The following is a 17599-nucleotide window of genomic DNA, read 5'->3' as shown; positions in this document are numbered from 1 at the left end:
TTCGGGGCCGTCGCAGGTACTCGCCGACCTGTGGACTGGACACAGAGACCAGACAGAAACACACAAAACGCAGGCACGGAAACAGGTTTCTATGCCCGTTTCTAGCCTCCGTGGTACCTTGCCGCGCTTCCCTTCCCATCCCACCACCTCTTAGTCTCGTCGCTAATTCCGGGCTTGCCCCTACAATATTGCACTACACCATCACCCTACTACACTACTGCTTCGTACAATATCCTGCACTCCTTGTCGCGTCCAAGTGGAGCGCAGAGCGGGAACTGGAGACCGACCAGACTTCGTTTAGTACTTTTAGCGGCGTCGCCAGCTGCGAAGAGAATGGTGCAAACACACCTGGACCCTTTTCTGGCCAACCCCTCCGTCTTTGTTCCCTGCTATCTTCGCTTTTGCATATCCATCCTCTCCACCCTCTCCACCAAGAGATCTCTTTGCTACCCAGTCCCATAATTCCTCGATATAGAGGATGTCCGTCCCAGAGGTGTTCTCCTAGTGACTACTGTTTCCAGTGCTGTTCTCCGTGCCGCCGCTCCTCTCATACAATCCCCCCACCCTACCGCGCCACTACTTTTCTGCCTACGAACTTTTTTTTTCTTTTTTAATTTTCTTCCTTCCCCTCCATCTTTGCGACGCGCCCACCATGCTCGGATCTCTCTAACACATATACCCAAAAGGCCTCGTTTCTGTGCCTTTACGTCGAGGGCAAGCGACCAACCCCGAAGGCGACTTGAGTGCTCGGCTCTGTGTCGCAGCGGGTATTTTCGGAGATAAGGCGAATCTCTTTCCCCTTTGGACGTTGGTGGACCCTCGCGATTCGTATATACCTCTTTGCCACCCGGAGATTTCTTGAATCGATTCTTCACCGGCGCGCGGTCGGGAAAGAACAGGGAAGGAAAAGTTTGGAACTTCCCTTCCCTTATTTCTGCCCGGAACTCGACTAGTAAACTCGGGCTGTTCCGAGTTTACCTACCCTCCACATGACAACCACCCGGATCGGCCATCCTGTCATGGCAAACCGCCAACTCGAGCACCGGCCTGTTCAGAATAGTGCTGTCTTTGTTCCCGGCGTGGACCAATTCGCTGCCGTACCTCCTCCGTCGCCTCCGTCCCCTTCGGTACACCCATCCACGGCGGTGTATCTTTGCGATCAGTTCGAGGAGCTTGATTTGAAGCAAGTAGGCCGGCGCTTGAGCCGGCACGCAACGAATGGCGTGGCAGAACACCATGCCTCCTTGGAGAAGAGGCTCCACGGCGCCCTTCACGTCCTTAATACCGAGGCCACGGCTCTGAGATATATCACACGTCTCTATGAGAGCGATCCTGTTGCGCGGGACGGGTTTTGCATGACAATTGAGGTCATAACGAGGCATAATGCCGAGAAGGGGAAGTTGATAATCATCGGCGTGGGCAAGTCGGGCCTTATCGCCAAGAAGCTTGTGGCTACGTTCAACAGTCTAGCGATCCCTACCATTTTTCTTCACCCGACCGAGGCTCTGCACGGTGACCTTGGCGTTATCGGCCGCCATGATACCATCATGTTCATTACATATTCCGGAAGGACGCAGGAGCTCCTAGGTCTTTTACCACACATTGACGCCTCTTTACCTGTTATACTCCTCACTTCGCATACCCGGCCGGAGGGATGTGATTTTATACGTCTACGACCTGATACGATCCTCCTGCCGGCACCAGTGCACGAGTCGGAAACTACATCGTTCGGAGTGCCGGCTCCGACGACGTCGACTACTGTTGCGCTCGCTGTGGGAGACGCTGTTGCGATAACGGCGGCCAAGGAGATTCACAGCAACGTCACCCGTGTCTTCGCGAAGCATCACCCCGGCGGAGCCATTGGAGCGGCGTATAGACGACCCGAGACCACGCGGGATATTGCGTTACCGCTACACGAAATACCCCTTTTCGAAGCGCGCCAGCCGGCAACGGGCGCCGACGTCCTCAAGGCGGGATACGCGTCTAAGTGCGGCTGGGTCAGACTCAAAGATGGCCGCGTGGCCTCTCCGAGCAGGATAAAGGACCTCGGGAACGAGGAGCTAGTTGCGCGGCTTGAGCACGTCGCTGGGCTGTTTGTGACCCGCGATGACATGCTGTCCATATGTGGGAGCACAAATCTACGACGGGCTGTGGACTTTGTCGTTAGCAACATGAAGCAGGCTTCGAATGACGGAGAGGACGTGTGCAACTCGAGGACGGTCCTAGCAGTTCTAGAGAAGGGGGAGATAATGGGGGTGTTAGAGGTTGGGGAGCTTCTCAATTGGAATGAATCATGACACATGGCAGGCGGCACTCTTGACTACCTTTTTTTTGGTTTGCTATAGTTTTTTCTCTCTTTTTTCTTTTCTTTTTTTTTTTTTTTTTTTTTTTTTTTTTTCTTTTTCCTTTTTTCTTGTCCTAATCTCCTTGTCTCACATTTGCATATATATATATACTTGCCAGTATGGATTTGGCAAGGATTTGAAAAAGATAGATGGCGGCTTTTTTATTCGTCTTTTTTAAGACCATTCATCATGGGCTAATTGTCCTCATCTGGGCGCTGGCATGGAACGGGGAATTGGGGGGGGGGAGGGGGCTAAACCCCTCTGTTTTGTTTGTTGTTTTGCACTTGTTTCTTTTTAATTTTTAGGGGCAGCATTCTTATTTCCTAGTTCGGGTTACGTCCTTCAAGTCTATATTCAGAACTGGCTGAATCTAGGACGGCGGCCGAAGAAGAGTTTGGCCATCATCAGTGCTCAAGAGGACGTTTTTTGTTTTCCCCCTTTTCATTTTTAAGCCCTGCGGAACTTTTGGTGGTTACGCCCGAAAAGTTACGAAGAAGAAGAAAAGGGAGAAAGAAAAGAAATACAGTCCCCCGACCCCGAGTGCGCAAAGGGTGGAATTCGTACTTGCCAACAAGGTGTTTCAATCTCCTCCTCCATGGACAGAGCGGAGAGCCTGCCTGGCACTTCTTGGCGATGGATGGAGAATTATTAATAGGGCTGGGTCCTCATCGCCGTTGTCGGACCTGCGCTAATGTTTTGGATGGACAATGCCCCGCATGGGTTTTGATGCAATGGGGATCTCGACTCAACTCCGAAGCCAGTCTATGACTCTAGCATTAATAATTGATGTGAGGGCGAAGACCCGACCGGACTGGAACGATGTATCCGGGGTTGATGTTCATTGCCGAGTCGTGAAGGGCCACCCCTTTTAGCGTCTTGAAGTGCTAGGCTTTTGACATCCTAGAGGAAGGAAAGAAAAGAAGAAGAAAAACAATGCCAAAAGAAAGAAAAACGAAGAAGAGTAATGAGAAGGAAAAGGAGGATTGGCCTTCCAATTCTCGTGAACGGCCTACAATTGTACGAAAATTGCATCTCGGCATAGCATGAGGTTTTCTCGATGGCGTTAGTTGATACCACTCGGGTACTAAACCGCTCCTCTTTAGTACCCTAAAAGTTCGCACCCGCCGCAAGTCTTCAATGGTATAAGTCAGAGAGAGGATTGCTCCCTCTTCTTGGATTTACTTGATGTCAAGAGCTTATCGTTATCGGTGTGTGCTGATAACGCTGCACAAGTGTGGAGGGGGAATTTTGCAACCCCGCGGAAGCTACGCAATACAGTCGACTAAATGGTTAGGCACTGTAAATTCACGCTAAATTTGTCGAAGAATATACTGTGTTTTTATACATAATTCGCACAGTTACCCCGCTGACTCGGTATGACTAAACGCGCAAAACCTCGACTCTCATTGCTCCACTGAATTCCCACTAATGCTGATCCTTGCTCACTAAACGGGCCACTACAAGCTCATGAACATGCTTCTTTACAAACCACCCCCGCCAGGTTTCTCATTTGCAGGGGGAATAAAGCCGACTTTTTCAACCTCGACGAAGTACTTCAGTGTCAGGTTTGCCACTTCCTCCTCCAGACTAAACATTTTTTTCCTGCCAATATCAACTTCATCTCTTTTTCACTTTGGCGTTCTTTCGGTTCTTATTTTCCTCTTCTCCATTTTCGGGCAGTTTGCTCCTCAAAACTCATCCCCCAATCTCATCGATTCCGTCGAAAAAGGGACCCAATCCCGCAAACCAACGAAAACCTTCAAAAATCTAGTCAGTCAATCCGCGACCGGAGACCATCCACAATGGCGCCAGGCCTCATCATCGACAACACCCCCGACCTCGACTTCACCCCCTTCCCCACCAAATCCCTCCCCCCCAAGCTTGGACCCACCACCACACAGCAACGAACCCTCCTCCTCGCGGCGCCGTCCCTCGCCTCCAACGAAGCCTCCCTCCGCGCCGCCATAGCGGGCCACGACCGCTCCACCTCCGACCTGCACATGCTCGACCGGCTCTCGGCGGGGCTCGTCAACCTACCCGCGTCAACCTACGATCTCGTGCTCGTGCTGTCCGACGATGCGTCGCTTCTGGACCGCGGGGTGCTCACGAGGGTGCATGATGCGCTGAAGGCGGGGGGTAAGGTGAGGGCGAGGGATGGGGTTGAGATTGGCGGGGAGGCGGAGAAGGAGTTTGTTTTGGCGGGGTTGGTGAGGAGTTCGGGGGAGAATGGGTTTGAGAAGCCTGATTATGGGAGTGAGGCGGTTGTGCCGCTGAGGTTGAGGAGGAAGAAGAAGCCCGTTGTCGTGGAGAAGGTGGAGGAGGTCAAGAAGGTGCCTAGCGGGGTTGGATTTGTGAATCTCGATGACCTGGACGGGGACGATGATGATTTGATTGACGAGGATACCCTCCTCACGGACCAAGACCTCAAGCGACCTCTCAACATCCGTATGTTCTCCCCCTCACCCTCCCCTATTTCCTCCTCCCTCTCCCTCTGCAGATCCTTTCCCTCTTCGTCCTCCCAAAATTCTAACCCATCTCTCTCACAACAGCCGCCGAATGCCTCCCCAAAGTTGGCAAACGCCGCCGCGCCTGCAAAGACTGCTCCTGCGGCCTCGCCGAACGCCTCGCAGCCGAAGAAGCCGACCGCCAAGCCGCCGCCGACGCCAAGCTCCGCGAACAAGTCGTCAAGCTGGGCGTCAACGACCTCGCCGAGGTCGACTTCACCGTCCAGGGCAAGGTCGGGTCCTGCGGGAACTGCTCCCTCGGCGACGCGTTTAGGTGTGATGGCTGTCCTTATATTGGGTTGCCGCCTTTTAAGCCTGGGGAGGAGGTTAGGATATTGAATGATGTTGTGCAGTTGTGAGGGATGGGGGGAGACACAGCACGAGGATACCCTTCTTTTCTTTTTTTCTTTTTCTTTTTCTTTTCTTTTTTTTTTTAATGAGGTTTTTGTTTTTGATGAAAAGGAGCATGCATGGAACCCTGGTTAGGGAAAATAGGTTGGAAGGATTCAAGGAATTGAAATGAAAGGAAAGTCTTATTCGGAATAGAGAGACAGAAAAGGGCAACTATGGAACTAGGAACATTCAAGAGGGAAAAGAAAAAATAAACCCCTTCAATCTTCGTCATCTTGACCTTCATGTCTTACATTTCCAGTGTTGTTCTGTGTGGCCTGATGGCTTTCATGGTTGTGAAATCAGAGCAAGTTGTGATGAATATATAGATCTTCTATGTACTAGATAGATTCCCTAGCTATGTTATGCCCAACCAAACTCCAACCCAAAGACGCCGAAAAAAGATGAAAAGGAAAACTCCTTCTCAAAAAAGCAACCTCAAAAAAACATCATGGTACAAGGAGTCGCACCATTCCAATGCGGCTAAACATCGAAGATCTCTCTCTCGAAACCCCCTACTTCTCCCATCTCACCTCTCCAAGGACGCACTCGACGCCGATGACCCCTCAACCCCACGCTTCTCCTCCTTCCCACCACCATTGTTCTCCCCCTCCTCCTCATCACTATCCCCACCAATACTATACCGATCCTTCGCTTCCGTCGGCGTCACAAGATGCAACTCATCCAACTCGCTCTCATCGAAATCCCCGGCCTCAACGTCCCTCTCCCGTCCGCCTCCTCTCCGCGTCCTAAACGCCTCGAGACCCGAAGCCGCAGCGCCGCCGGCACCACCACGACGGCGCGGGGCTCCACCGACAGGTCCGCCGGGGTTGGTCTCGAGCCCGCGGTAGCCCCTGCGCTTCCGGCGTTCGCGCCAGACGTAGTAGCCCCAGACGCAGAATCCGACGGAGGCGAGGACGAGGACGATTTCGCCCGAGCGGCGGTACGCTTGCCATTTTGCGTCCTGGATGGCCTTTTCCTGCTCGTCGTCGGTTTCGGGGGAGGATGCGGGCGAAGAGGAGGAAGAGTCCGCCGGCTTCTTGACGGGCGGTACGGAGGTCTGGGGTCCCTTTTCGCCGTCTAGACGGCTATCGGTGGCCTTTCCGCCGATGCTGCTAATGTCGACACCCATGAAGCGGTCGAGCATGTCGCGCGAGCGCCGCGACTGGTCAAATGGCACCATGTGCGAGGCGTTGTAGAATAGGACGTACGTGAGGTTCCGCGCCTCCTGCCAGAATCCCGCAAGCTCGCCCTCGAAGGTCCAGTCGCGGCGCGGTGCCCATGTTCCGGGCGTGACTTCGAACCCTTTACCGCCGTTCCACTCGAGGTTTCCGATGAAGGCCTCGGTGCCTACGTGGTTGCAGATGAGGTCGTCGGCGCCCGAGAAGAGCAGGATGGGGACCTCGGCGAGGATTTCGGGCAGGAGCTCGGCAGAGGCGTTGGATTCGCGGTTCTGGAAGGCGCGGCCGACGCCGTTGGAACATTCGGTCCACCCGGATGACTTGTGGCTGTTGACGTGCAGGGCGGCCACGACGTCCTTGTGCCGGAGGTAGGGTTCGACGTTCTTGAGATCGGGCGGCCAGTTCATGCCGCAGGCTGGGTAGAGATCCTTGAGACGGATGTCGTACATGTTATAACATTGCTTCTGGCCCTTGGGGTTGAGGTCGGTGGTCATCTCGAGGATGTTGCGGAGGATGGTCTCGCACTCGGCGTAGTCGACTCGGCCGGGGTCGGTGGCTATCCGCGATTCGCAGATGCGCCATTGTTGTTGGAGCTTTTCGGCGTCGGAGCTGTCCTTTTTGATGAGGTCGCGCGCGTAGGAGAATTGGAGGTATGATTCGTACTGCTCCTTGGGAGCGATCCAGCCGTTTCCGATTAGTAGACCCTTTACGTTCCATGGCGATCTTGTGGCGGGTTTCTTGTTGCGGTCGAGGATGGCCTTGGCGATGTAGGGTATATGCTGGCCTGCGTAAGATTCGCCGGCAAAGTAAATCTAGAGAGGGTCAGCGTCGAGGGACATGGACACAGACACGCAAGCAAGGCCCTCCACTCCTCTGTGTTTCCAAAACTTACATCATCTTGCTCGTACTCGGGGAAAATAGCAAAATACTTTTCCAAAAACGTCACAAACTGATTCGCCATCTCCGTCAATTCCGTCACGTAGCTATTCGTGCTGACGAAGCTGTATCCCGTCCCGACGGGGTTGTCGACGAAGAGGAGGTTCGCAAACTCGCTCCACGAGCCCTCGTTGTAGGAGAGCGTCAGGTCGTCGTTGACGCGGTAAGGGCCGATCTCCATCAGGGCGCCGTCCTCGGAACTGCAGCCGGGCCCGCCGTTGAGCCAGATGACGGTTCGCTGTTTGTTGGCGATGTGTTGGTTTTGGAAGTGCCAGAAGAAGAGGTTGCCGTTGGTCTCGGGTGTGATTTCGATGTGTCTGGCAGGGTAGAAACGGGGCATGTTAGTTGATGGGAGCTAATGATAACAACTCCGAAGAAACGGAACGGAACGTACCCGGCATGCATCTTGATGGGAGGTTCGGCGGGTGCTCCAGGCAGGTTCTGGACAAAGTAGTCGGCGGCGGACTGTCCGAGGACGAGGGCCGGCAGCGAGAGGGCCGTGACGGCGGCACCGAGGCGGCGTAGGGCTGAAACGGACGGCCTCGACTTCATTGTGGCCTAGATCGAGGTCGCTAATGATAAGGAGTGGTCGTTCGAGGATTTAAAGGAGGCGAGAGAAACGACCCATCAATCACCGCGCAAGTGGCTGGCGAGGAGGGACGTGTTTGGAGGCTGTCAGGTGTCCAACATGGAAGAGTGAAGTTGACAAGGGGCAAAAAAAGAAAGATCTAGATGAACTATAAAATTCAAGGGCTTTCAAACGGAGCCGAAGCCAAGGGAAAATGAATGGAAGAGGAGATCTATGAAGGGAAAGGCTCGTCGTGGAGAAAAAGGGACGGGATTGCTTAATGTGGACAGTGAAAGGTGGCCTTGGAGATGTTCAATCCGCCGTCACCATCGTAGTAGTGCAGCAATGTAGCATTACGGAGGACAGCGTTGTGTAAATCTTGCCGTCTGACGCGCACGCTCCAGGTTGAGCAGTGGAGCGGACTGCGAACAGTTAACGGCACCTGTATGCATCTGTAACAGGCTGATCGCAGATGACGCAGGGACGACTCCGTATGGTGGCTGAGCACGAACCTGCAACACAAACGTCGAGTCGAGAGGATTGATGCATCAATTGATCGATGATCTCTGGGTCTTTGACCATAACTCGCCTCGTGTGCCAGTCTGCCGTTTAAGCTGGAGCCCAATAGACTCAACAAGAGGCTCGGATTGTACAATTGTGTCTTCAAATTGTTCCTCCATTGTCTGGACATTGCTGACTAGGGCCACCTCTAATCTGTCTCTGCGGTGCAACTGTAACCGATCATCGCCATCGATTGTGATCATCGCGGGAAGATTTGATCGACGGTGGTGAGGTAGATACACTTCATAAGAACTCCGTCGCAGTATGTGCCGCATCCTCTGCCGGGCTTATAGAGAGTAAAGCTGATGCTAGAGAAGAATTTACGAAGGAGAAACCAAATCGTCGGCAGAGTAGGCAGCAAGGGAGGCGTCCAGACCAACATACGAAAGCTATCTTGAGAGAAAGCCAACTAATATCGCTGAAACGAGCAAGATAAGTTGAGGAAAGATACAGGTGAGATTGAGCCAAAAAACCAAAAAAGAAGATGCCCCCCCTTTTTCCGCCGAAAAAAAATCGATCAAAGATATGTTCTTATATTATCAACCAAGAATTCCAGTCTGGACATCACCTGGCGCTGGCCTCGGCAGCTTGTCCAGGTCAATGTCCTTTGCAGCCTCCTTCGCCTTCTCTACATCCACCCCCAAGTCTTCGAAGAGCCTCTCAAGTATGGCATATCGGCGCATGGCAAGGCCGACAAAAAGTGGATTGAGCTCGTTTGCTCTTGCCTTGATTTGCATCCAGTAATGAGAGCCAAGCCAACGGAGGTCGGCCGAGTCGTGAAATTTGGCTCGTTGAGATGCGGCTCGGAGCTTCCCCTTAAACAGGTAAAACGGGTCGAAGAAGGATGAATCTCCGGGTCCCAGAGACTGGCCATTCACCGATCGTACATTGGTGGAAATGTCGGCCATGGAATATCGTGCGCCTTACTCTGGTATTAGCGCGAAGGGGAAATCCAAGCATGTACACATACGAAGAGGTAAGGGGGGAAGAAGGCCCTTACCTGGAAACTGTTCGCAGAAGATTTCCACGAGCACTGCGTGCTTGCGATCAGGTTGATCAGACCACAAAAAGGCAACGTAGTCTTCTCGGGTCTGCGGGATCACCGAAAACCCATCGACACCATCGAGAAGCTTAACTGCTTGTTCTTTGGTGACTGCAGCGAGGCAATCGATATCCTTACTCTCGCGGGGTCCACCCATGACGGCGACTGCATATCCCCCGAAGATACCGAAGTGAATTTGAGCATTGTCCAAAACGCGGCAGAGGGCGATAGCCGCATCATTGAGTCGGTCTTGGATCATATTTGGAAGTTGAGTGAAGGCAAGGCAAAAGGGAAAATATTCATAGAGACAGAGGGAGGCAAATCTTCTAAGAGGGAAGACTTGAGTGCGTATGCCAAGGAGGTGCTTGCAAGGTGCATCGAAGGCGAGGGGCATTAAGTATTGCTTTTGGAGGGGGAGATCCGTTCCACACCTCCAGGTCCATATCTTGGGCCAACAGACGGCCATCACCCAAGGCCATCCCCCCACTACAACGCTGCGACAACCGTGTCTGCGACCTTAGCGGCTAGGTGGTGGGTTATCCCAGTTAAAACTGTTACCACTGAGTCAGATTCCAATCAGCGGCTAGCGGGCGAATGAGCGCTACGCTCACCCAAACGCCGGCCATAAGGGGAGGCAGGAGGGATAAGATGAAGTGGCACGATCAGTAGTTTGATGTTCTCCGGTCAACGGCCGGATGCGCAAGGAACAGGTTTTACAACCCTACCTCGAGAGTTTCGAAGCCGGGAATGTTGCGAAGGGCTTCTGCTTCGTCTTCGTTTGCCACGAAACAGGTAACAGTGTTACCGGACAAATCATCGAGACGTGAGGCCTTCCCATGAATTAATTGCCTTGCCAACTCCTGCACATCCTGCTCAGCGGAGGCGATGTTTTTCGTCACCCAATTCTGATCGAGGTTCATCCCGTCAACAAGTTGCTCTGCCGCAATCATCGCAACGTCGTCGCCAAGGTCCAGATAGCGCCTGCATAGCCCGGCAAAGTAGGGGCCGAGACACGGCATTGGTATGGCGTTGAGGTCGTTAGAAGCCACAACGTCCAGGATTTGCTTACTGTAGCATGCGCTGTCTAAGGGCTTGATATTTGGGACAACCGATTCCTCGAGTGGTCGCAGGCCAAAACTGGTGTCCGAGAAGATGACCAGGCCTAAATGAGATGAGGACCAAGACGTAGCGCGGAGCCTGGGATATCCCTTCTTGTATTCTGTGAAGAGGTTGAACTCGCCTAGCGGAGATGGCTCAAACAAACCCGTAGAGCAAAGAAGCTCGGCAGCTTTGGAGACCTGGTCATGAGGGACGCATATCTCGATGTCCTACAGTCGTTGGGAATTAGTCCGTAGGCCGCCCTTGGCGACACATGGTCAGGGCCCTGGGGGCGCTGGAGGTGACTTACGTGGATGGCACGGGGGACATTGTAGTAGTTTAGCGCCAGCTCACCGACGGCGCAGGCGCGGATCCGACTGTGGGCGAGGATTGCCAATGCAACCTTGATCAATACTGCTTCCATGGTATTTTTTTTTTCTTTGTTGGAAAAGGTGTTCGAGCAGGAGATTGGGAAAGGGATAAAGAAGAATCGACCGACGTGAGACATAGAGCGAGAGTTGAGAGCTTAAGAGTGGTTTCAGAGAGCCACGCTCTATTATGAACAGGAATGTGATTGGCGTGTCAATGCCATCCACAGGCGGCGGCTGCCCTGGCCAATCGGCCAATAACATGAAGTTTACTTGGGGCACAGGTGACCCGGAGCCTGGGCCTGGCAGTGGTCAATCTTGGCACAGGCGTGCTGCTTGCTGGCCAGGCCGGAGTCCGTTCCTCTCTCTACTGAGTCTGGTGTGCACTACCATCTCCTGTCCTGCGTCGTCCTGCACTTCGTAACGGTGTCACCGCAAGCGTGGCGCTAACGTCTCGACCCGCGCCGCATCCTTGAGCAATTGCAAATAGGCTTGGATCAATACCCATCAATACATTGATTCAATTTGATATGAAGTCGATTGAGACCTGAGACTCGCATACTGACACAACTTACCCACCTCAAGAGCTGACACGAACTGGCGGGAATTGAATTATCATGCGACCGGAGCCGCGACAAAGTGCTTGATGCTATATTCACATCATTCAAGCCCCATCCACATCCAGCATCTCCCAAGCCTTCGTGTCGGCCTGTCCTGCTTGAATGGTTCTTCAAACGACTGCCAACGGCTGATCTCAGCGACATGAAGCAATACCTTTCACGGCTCAAGTCAAGCATCTCATGGGATGCCTTAAGACAACCCTGGTCGTCGAAATCTGACCAAGGATCATTCCAGTTCATGTCCGACCTTCACCTCGAAGTCGGCCAGCAGTACGCCGCCTTCGATTTCCCCGTCACTGCTCCCCACCTCATCCTAGCTGGCGATATCGGCCGCCTCATTGACTACGACCCCTATCTCCAGTTTCTCGCCCGCCAAACCGCGCGGTATAAGCGTGTCTTCCTCGTTCTAGGCAACCATGAATTCTACGGAATGACCTTTGACGCCGGAATATCTACTGCGCAGAAACTGGCGGAAGAACCTCTGCTAGAGGGGAGGCTAACTCTCCTTCATCGAGAGAGGCAAGATGTCGCCGATGGTACAATTGCCGTCTTGGGCTGCACGCTTTGGTCGCGCATCCCGGAAGATGCCGCAGACGCCGTACGCGGTAGAGTGAAGGACTTTCAAAAGATCAAAGATTGGGGGATAGAGAACCACAACGAGGCCCATGAAACAGATCTAAGCTGGCTGAGATGCACGCTTGATTCGGTTTCAAAGGAAGGAAGTGGAAAGGCTATCATCGTGGCCACGCACCATGCGCCGTCGATTCTTGAAACATCGAGGCCGGAACATCTGGACAACCCATGGACCTGTGCTTTCGCGACCGATCTTTTGGATGGATCTTCTGCGGACTGGGGCCATGTCCAGTGCTGGATCTACGGACATACGCACTACTCCACGGATTTCAAAAAGGAAAACGGCCTTAGGGTCGTTAGCAACCAGCGGGGCTATGTCCTTCCAGGGACGAATGTACCTGTTGGCGGGAAGAGTGATCCCAGTAAACACGCATTTGATGCGACGAAGACCATTCGTGTAGACATTAGATGAGAGAGATGATGATTTCTATCATTTAATCTGATATGGTAAAGGGGTAGCAGGTTCCAACATTCCAACGGCATTTCCCACGCATATATCCCCAAGGTAAGCCTCCAAACCATGACATCTCATCCCCATAAGGGCACGACATGGCACGATCCGAGCAAGAGAGCTGGAAGAAGATTGAAAGGACGAGGAGCAAAAATAAAAGAAAAGAGATTTTTGAAGAAGACGCAAAAAACATACAACACCAGGGATTCGCTGGTCGTCACCGACCCAACTACTAGTCTGGCGCTTCGCAGCTTGTGTACAGGGGAGCGGACGGGACCCTCAATTCTCTGCGAGCTATGGTCGTATGTGCCAGCTTCGCGCCGGTATCCAGTTTATAAAAGGTCCGTCAAAGGAAGAAGCCATGAGTGTTGATTGAACGTCTTTGTGTTGACGAACTTGGTGATTAGGAGACATTCATCAGCACAGTGCCAACCCAATATCCCGCTTTAAAATTCATCGATTCAACTTCATCCCGCTTTACTTACTTGGACGGAGAGTCACTCAGTAAAGTTTTTCATTTGATCTCAAGGCCACTCCTTCAACTCGTATATCTTTTTAAATACAGCTCCTCACAAGTCCCAAACCAGCACCTGAAAATCTCTTGTATTAGTCTGCAATATCGAATATCTCTCCTTCCCCCCCACCATGGCCCAAGACCCCTCCACGCGGCGTCCGACCTACATCGTCGAGCATCTCGACCCCGAACTCGGGCCCTGGTCAGAGCTCGAATACATCGCAATCGCAAAGGAATCTCACGCCGCCGGATGCACCTTCTGCCTCTCCTCGCTCCCTCCCACTTTCAAGACCCCTCCGTCTCTAGCCGCCGAGCCCGCCTTCAAGTCGGACTCGAGGAGCGTCGAGGAACTGTACGGCGATGACAAGTCGCGCGTGTGCTTGTTGGACCCGTCGGCGGCGAAGGACTTGAGTCCTGAGGATGGAAAGACGTTTGATGTGTTCTTGTTTGGTGGTATCTTAGGTATGGAAGTTCCCTCTGGGGTGCTGCGTCGTCCCGGGTAGAAACTAGGTGCCGATGCTTTTGCGCCGTTTGAGGGAGCCGTTAAAGCTAACTTGCGAATAGGAGACGACCCGCCGAGAGGTATACATCTTTGCGGTATGAATTTCTATGTTATCGGACGTTGCTGACGAAGTGGTGCTTCAGACCGCACATCTGAGCTCCGTGAAAAGGGCTTCGAGGGACGCCGACTTGGTCCTAAGCAGATGACTACAGACACAGCTGTCCGCGTCACAAGAATCGTAGTCCAAGATAAGAGTACGTAGTCGTCAGCAGCTTACCACCCATTCTCTAGAACGATAGAGGGAGAAAGGGAGAGCTAACATCCTTGCCCTTTCGCTCACTTCGCAGTACCGCTTGACAAGATCCCATACGACGACTTCCCCGAGCTCAAGTTCAATGAGCACGAGAGCACCGAGATGCCCTTTCGTTACGTCAAGGGCGAAGACGGGAAGCCTATCATGCCAGAGGTGAGCTCCGCTTCTTCTCCTTCTTCTCTTTTCCCCTTCTCTATTCCATTCCCTCGCGTGGCTCTAATTCTTGATATTTTTGCCCTTCTCCACAGGGAATGGTGGAACTCATTGGAAAGGATGCAGACAAGGCCATCGATGACTTGTTTTAGGTCGAGAACCTTTACACACTCCCATAGAAAGGAAGCAAGAAGAAAAGAAATGAAAAAAAAAAATGAAATCTGGATACACACGTCGTCGCACAGTCCAGTCGTCTACGGTTTCCGTAAGAACCCGCCTCGTTTTTTTCTGGAATGATGCGCCCACGAGGTATGACAACATCATCGGCTCCCACGGGATCTCGGAACCCACGATATCCTCGAAATTTGGACCAACCACCATTATTGGACGGAGAATTATGCCTTAAAAACACTTTCTATCCATCGACTGACTGGAATCCTCCATTCTACTCCCACTACATGAACTAGTTGATGTTGTGTTCACAGCCACGTCACTTCAAGGCGCCCACGCTCGGTAGCACTATAACGTGATTATCCGGTTCGGTCGGGGTTGTTGAGAAAAGAGACTGATCACTCAACAAGAGCACATCTTCGTCCCATCCCTGAGCTTCGAGTTGAACGCGTTTTAGCTGTTCGGAAAGTTCCACGATAACCTCACTTACCGGCATGATCCTTCCCTCAACCGTTCCACGACGTCCCCGAAAATACCCGACAAGAAGCTCGAATTACACACCCCCGTTTAACCTCTTGCCCTACGCGCTCAACAAGGACAGATTATACACCCGTCATGCGTCCCGTACGATCGTAGCATATGCTTTGGCTTTGGGTCCTTATAGGGCCGTAGTACCCTCTCCCTAGTACACTTGTTAGGGTATCACGACGATGATGGCGTCCGATGTGATCGAGATATATTCGGGCAATTTTATCTGCCTGGATGTGTACGATTTGATACTGAGAGAAGAACGATAAAGAGAGGGCTTCTTATGACAGAGTGGCCTTTTTTCCATGTAAAACATAATTTCGGATAGCTCATCTGGTTTACGGGTTGTTCGCCTACATCCACTCCCTATCACTAACAGTGACGCCCAAGGTTCATATCGACTATTTCTCCTCAAGATTTTGAGGTCAAAAACCACACCTTACTTAGGAGCACAAGATGACCGAAAACAACCTTCACATGACGCGTCGTCTAGCACCGAACAACTCCCAAGTGTCTCTTCCCCATTCTCCCTCGGATGATGAGAGGCATGTAGATTCCACATTCGCCACCTTGGGTTGCACGGCATTGTTTTGTTCCGTTGGGCTGCTATTTTTCTTCGCTTCGTGCCGTGATATATCTGTGATACGCTCGGGATGTGACCTCACGTACATGTGTGCAGGTGTGGCTACGTAGAGAATTGGAGGAGGGATGAACGAAAGACAGGGTCTGGAAATTTTGTGTCGAGTAGAGAGAACTCCCGTCTTCAGCCTTATTCCCATCGGAACATCGAGGATCAACGCCGAGGCTCGGTCTTAGTTAGGTAGGCATCCAAGCGGTTCTTTTGCGAGACGGTCATCCATCCGAACTTAGAGGTATGGGGAAGTAGGAAGACAAGAAAGGAGACAAAAGACTCCACTGGGTTTTCTATCCCTGGAATGATAATAACTAGCTCCTATCATCTTGCATCTCTTCACATACGAGGTAAGGTGAGTACCCGGGATGCGCCTTTCCCTGCGAGGTTGGGCAATGATATGTAGACGAGTAGGGATCGCTTCACCTCGCTCTCCAAGATGGACTCTAGCCCATTCTGCCATCGTAGCCGTACCCCTCCGGTTACTTCAACTAGATCCTGACTTCGTAAAAGTAGGCTAAATCCTGCCTTCCCTCGCAGGCAACATCGACAAGCAAGGATTCGTGACACAGCCGCGAGGGCAAGCATGGATTGGGCATCAACCAACCCGCTCGGCGGTCGATCCGTCTACACTCGCTGACTGTGTCCCAAGTTAGTCTTGGGTACTTTCGCTTGCGTGGAATGAAAAGCCTCTCCTTCGGAATGCTGAAATAGAAAGATGAAGGGGCAAAGTTTGACGTACGTGGAGGGGATCCATGCCATTTCATTAATGTGGAAATAGAAAAGGAACTTATTCGGAAACGAGCAGAACCAGTCGGCGGCCTTCCGTTACATAGAACCCGAGGTACACTGCAGGATGTAAAGAAGCTTATAAGCTTACGGCTACATGCCGTCGAGACGAGCATGAGCTGAAGGAAAATCACCGTAAGACAGCATGAGCAAAGCATTGTTCGTGTTAGATGCGGTGTAAGTCGACGCCACCATGATTCTTCCCGAAATCCTCACAGCTTGCGTAGTCTTTTGTAAAGGGTTAGGTACCGGGTATCGCGTGCCGCTGTCGACTGTGTCACCGCATAATCCTGATCCAGACTACATTGCTGCTTTTTGGAGGCAAGGGACTGTAAAATTGAAGACAATTACGGCTTGATGAATTCGAACCAAGTCCCCAGCTTAAGCGATTCTTTGAGGCCCATCCGAACGAACTGTTACAGCAGTGACAAGAACAGTTTATCATGTTGTCATGAGGTCAGGACTTGAAACTACCCGGGAAGAATCCCTAACTTGACATCCAGAAGCAAAGTCTTCAAGCGATAGAAAGCGCCGTTTGATCGTAGCCTCGCCTCCAGCACTGCAGCACTGCAGCCAAAGAGGTCTAACCTCTACCGTCTTGGGGGACATGGAAAGTTTTATCACCGAACATCGCTTAGTTTCTTAGGGCCGCTAGGATCGCCCATCGGGATCACCCGTAGGAAACCCGGTCTCCCATCCATGAACTCTATTAACGACGGGTTAGGAGTAGGAGTTCCCCAGCCTGCGTCGTTGGCTTGCAGAGAATTGCAGAGCTCGAAGCGGGGAAAACAGGACAGGCAGTTTCGATGGCTCGGAAATGCCCTGTCGCTAAGGCCGTCCTCGAGAGTCATCAGACTAAGCGCCAGAGAAAAACCACCAGAGGCAGTTTACAGGCTCGGCTAAATTGGTTCCTGCAAGTTCAACTTGTTAGATTCTCAGTTTGAAGTCATTACAAACATGTTTGGTCGTCCTTGCATGCACAAGCGAAGCTACAGAGTATGTCTATATGGGTCACAACGTTGAAGGAAACTTCCGGGGGGGAAGAGAGCAAAATCGCTGAGGTGTGGTTAAATGTTGGATGGTCGCGCCATGGTCGAAATTGAGTGCCGTGGGTTGGAATCGAATGGTACGGTTCTAGAACGTCTGACGGTGATGTTCGGCGGTTCTTGTCCCGGATTTCGGACGAGCTGGATGGAGCTGTAGAGTCGTAATAGAGCTAGAGAAGCCGAACTCCTGCTTTCATGATTTGTGACGCCGATCCCTCCCTCGAATCTTGGATACAACCTCGCTAGTTCAGTGGC

The 17599-nt window shown here is 52.2% G+C and overlaps 5 protein-coding genes and 2 pseudogenes across 5 annotated transcripts; 4 read left to right on the top strand and 3 right to left on the bottom strand.

Annotated features, from left to right (window-relative positions):
- Positions 1-989: 989 nt before the first annotated feature.
- SAPIO_CDS2670 lies at positions 990-2297 on the top strand (annotated as a pseudogene; the record flags this gene model as incomplete).
- A 1850-nt stretch (positions 2298-4147) lies between these two features.
- On the top strand, positions 4148-5208 carry SAPIO_CDS2669 (Fe-S cluster assembly protein dre2; the record flags this gene model as incomplete). Its single annotated transcript, XM_016785631.1, has 2 exons — positions 4148-4790; positions 4895-5208. 2 exons carry the CDS (start codon positions 4148-4150, stop codon positions 5206-5208), a joined length of 957 nt encoding a protein of 318 aa, XP_016645007.1.
- A 560-nt stretch (positions 5209-5768) lies between these two features.
- Positions 5769-7908, bottom strand: SAPIO_CDS2668 (Pheromone-processing carboxypeptidase KEX1; the record flags this gene model as incomplete). Its single annotated transcript, XM_016785630.1, has 3 exons — positions 5769-7232; positions 7313-7673; positions 7751-7908. 3 exons carry the CDS (start codon positions 7906-7908, stop codon positions 5769-5771), a joined length of 1983 nt encoding a protein of 660 aa, XP_016645006.1.
- Positions 7909-9024: 1116 nt separating this feature from the next.
- On the bottom strand, positions 9025-9786 carry SAPIO_CDS2667 (Uncharacterized protein; the record flags this gene model as incomplete). Its single annotated transcript, XM_016785629.1, has 2 exons — positions 9025-9407; positions 9486-9786. The coding sequence occupies 2 exons, from the start codon at positions 9784-9786 to the stop codon at positions 9025-9027; spliced, it is 684 nt and encodes a 227-aa protein (XP_016645005.1).
- Positions 9787-10240: 454 nt separating this feature from the next.
- SAPIO_CDS2666 (uncharacterized protein) lies at positions 10241-11049 on the bottom strand (the record flags this gene model as incomplete). Its single annotated transcript, XM_016785628.1, has 2 exons — positions 10241-10855; positions 10936-11049. The coding sequence occupies 2 exons, from the start codon at positions 11047-11049 to the stop codon at positions 10241-10243; spliced, it is 729 nt and encodes a 242-aa protein (XP_016645004.1).
- A 706-nt stretch (positions 11050-11755) lies between these two features.
- On the top strand, positions 11756-12658 carry SAPIO_CDS2665 (annotated as a pseudogene; the record flags this gene model as incomplete).
- Positions 12659-13342: 684 nt separating this feature from the next.
- SAPIO_CDS2664 (uncharacterized protein) lies at positions 13343-14331 on the top strand (the record flags this gene model as incomplete). The annotated part of the gene is made up of 5 exons (XM_016785627.1): positions 13343-13673; positions 13776-13793; positions 13857-13967; positions 14061-14179; positions 14275-14331. The coding sequence occupies 5 exons, from the start codon at positions 13343-13345 to the stop codon at positions 14329-14331; spliced, it is 636 nt and encodes a 211-aa protein (XP_016645003.1).
- Positions 14332-17599: the final 3268 nt, after the last annotated feature.

This window comes from Scedosporium apiospermum (genome assembly GCF_000732125.1).
Source record: "Scedosporium apiospermum strain IHEM 14462 chromosome Unknown SEQ_SAPIO_0086, whole genome shotgun sequence".
Taxonomy (NCBI): Eukaryota; Fungi; Ascomycota; class Sordariomycetes; order Microascales; family Microascaceae; genus Scedosporium; species Scedosporium apiospermum.
The sequence above is the reverse complement of the archived record's forward strand: the minus strand, read 5'-3'. Positions and strand labels throughout refer to the sequence as shown.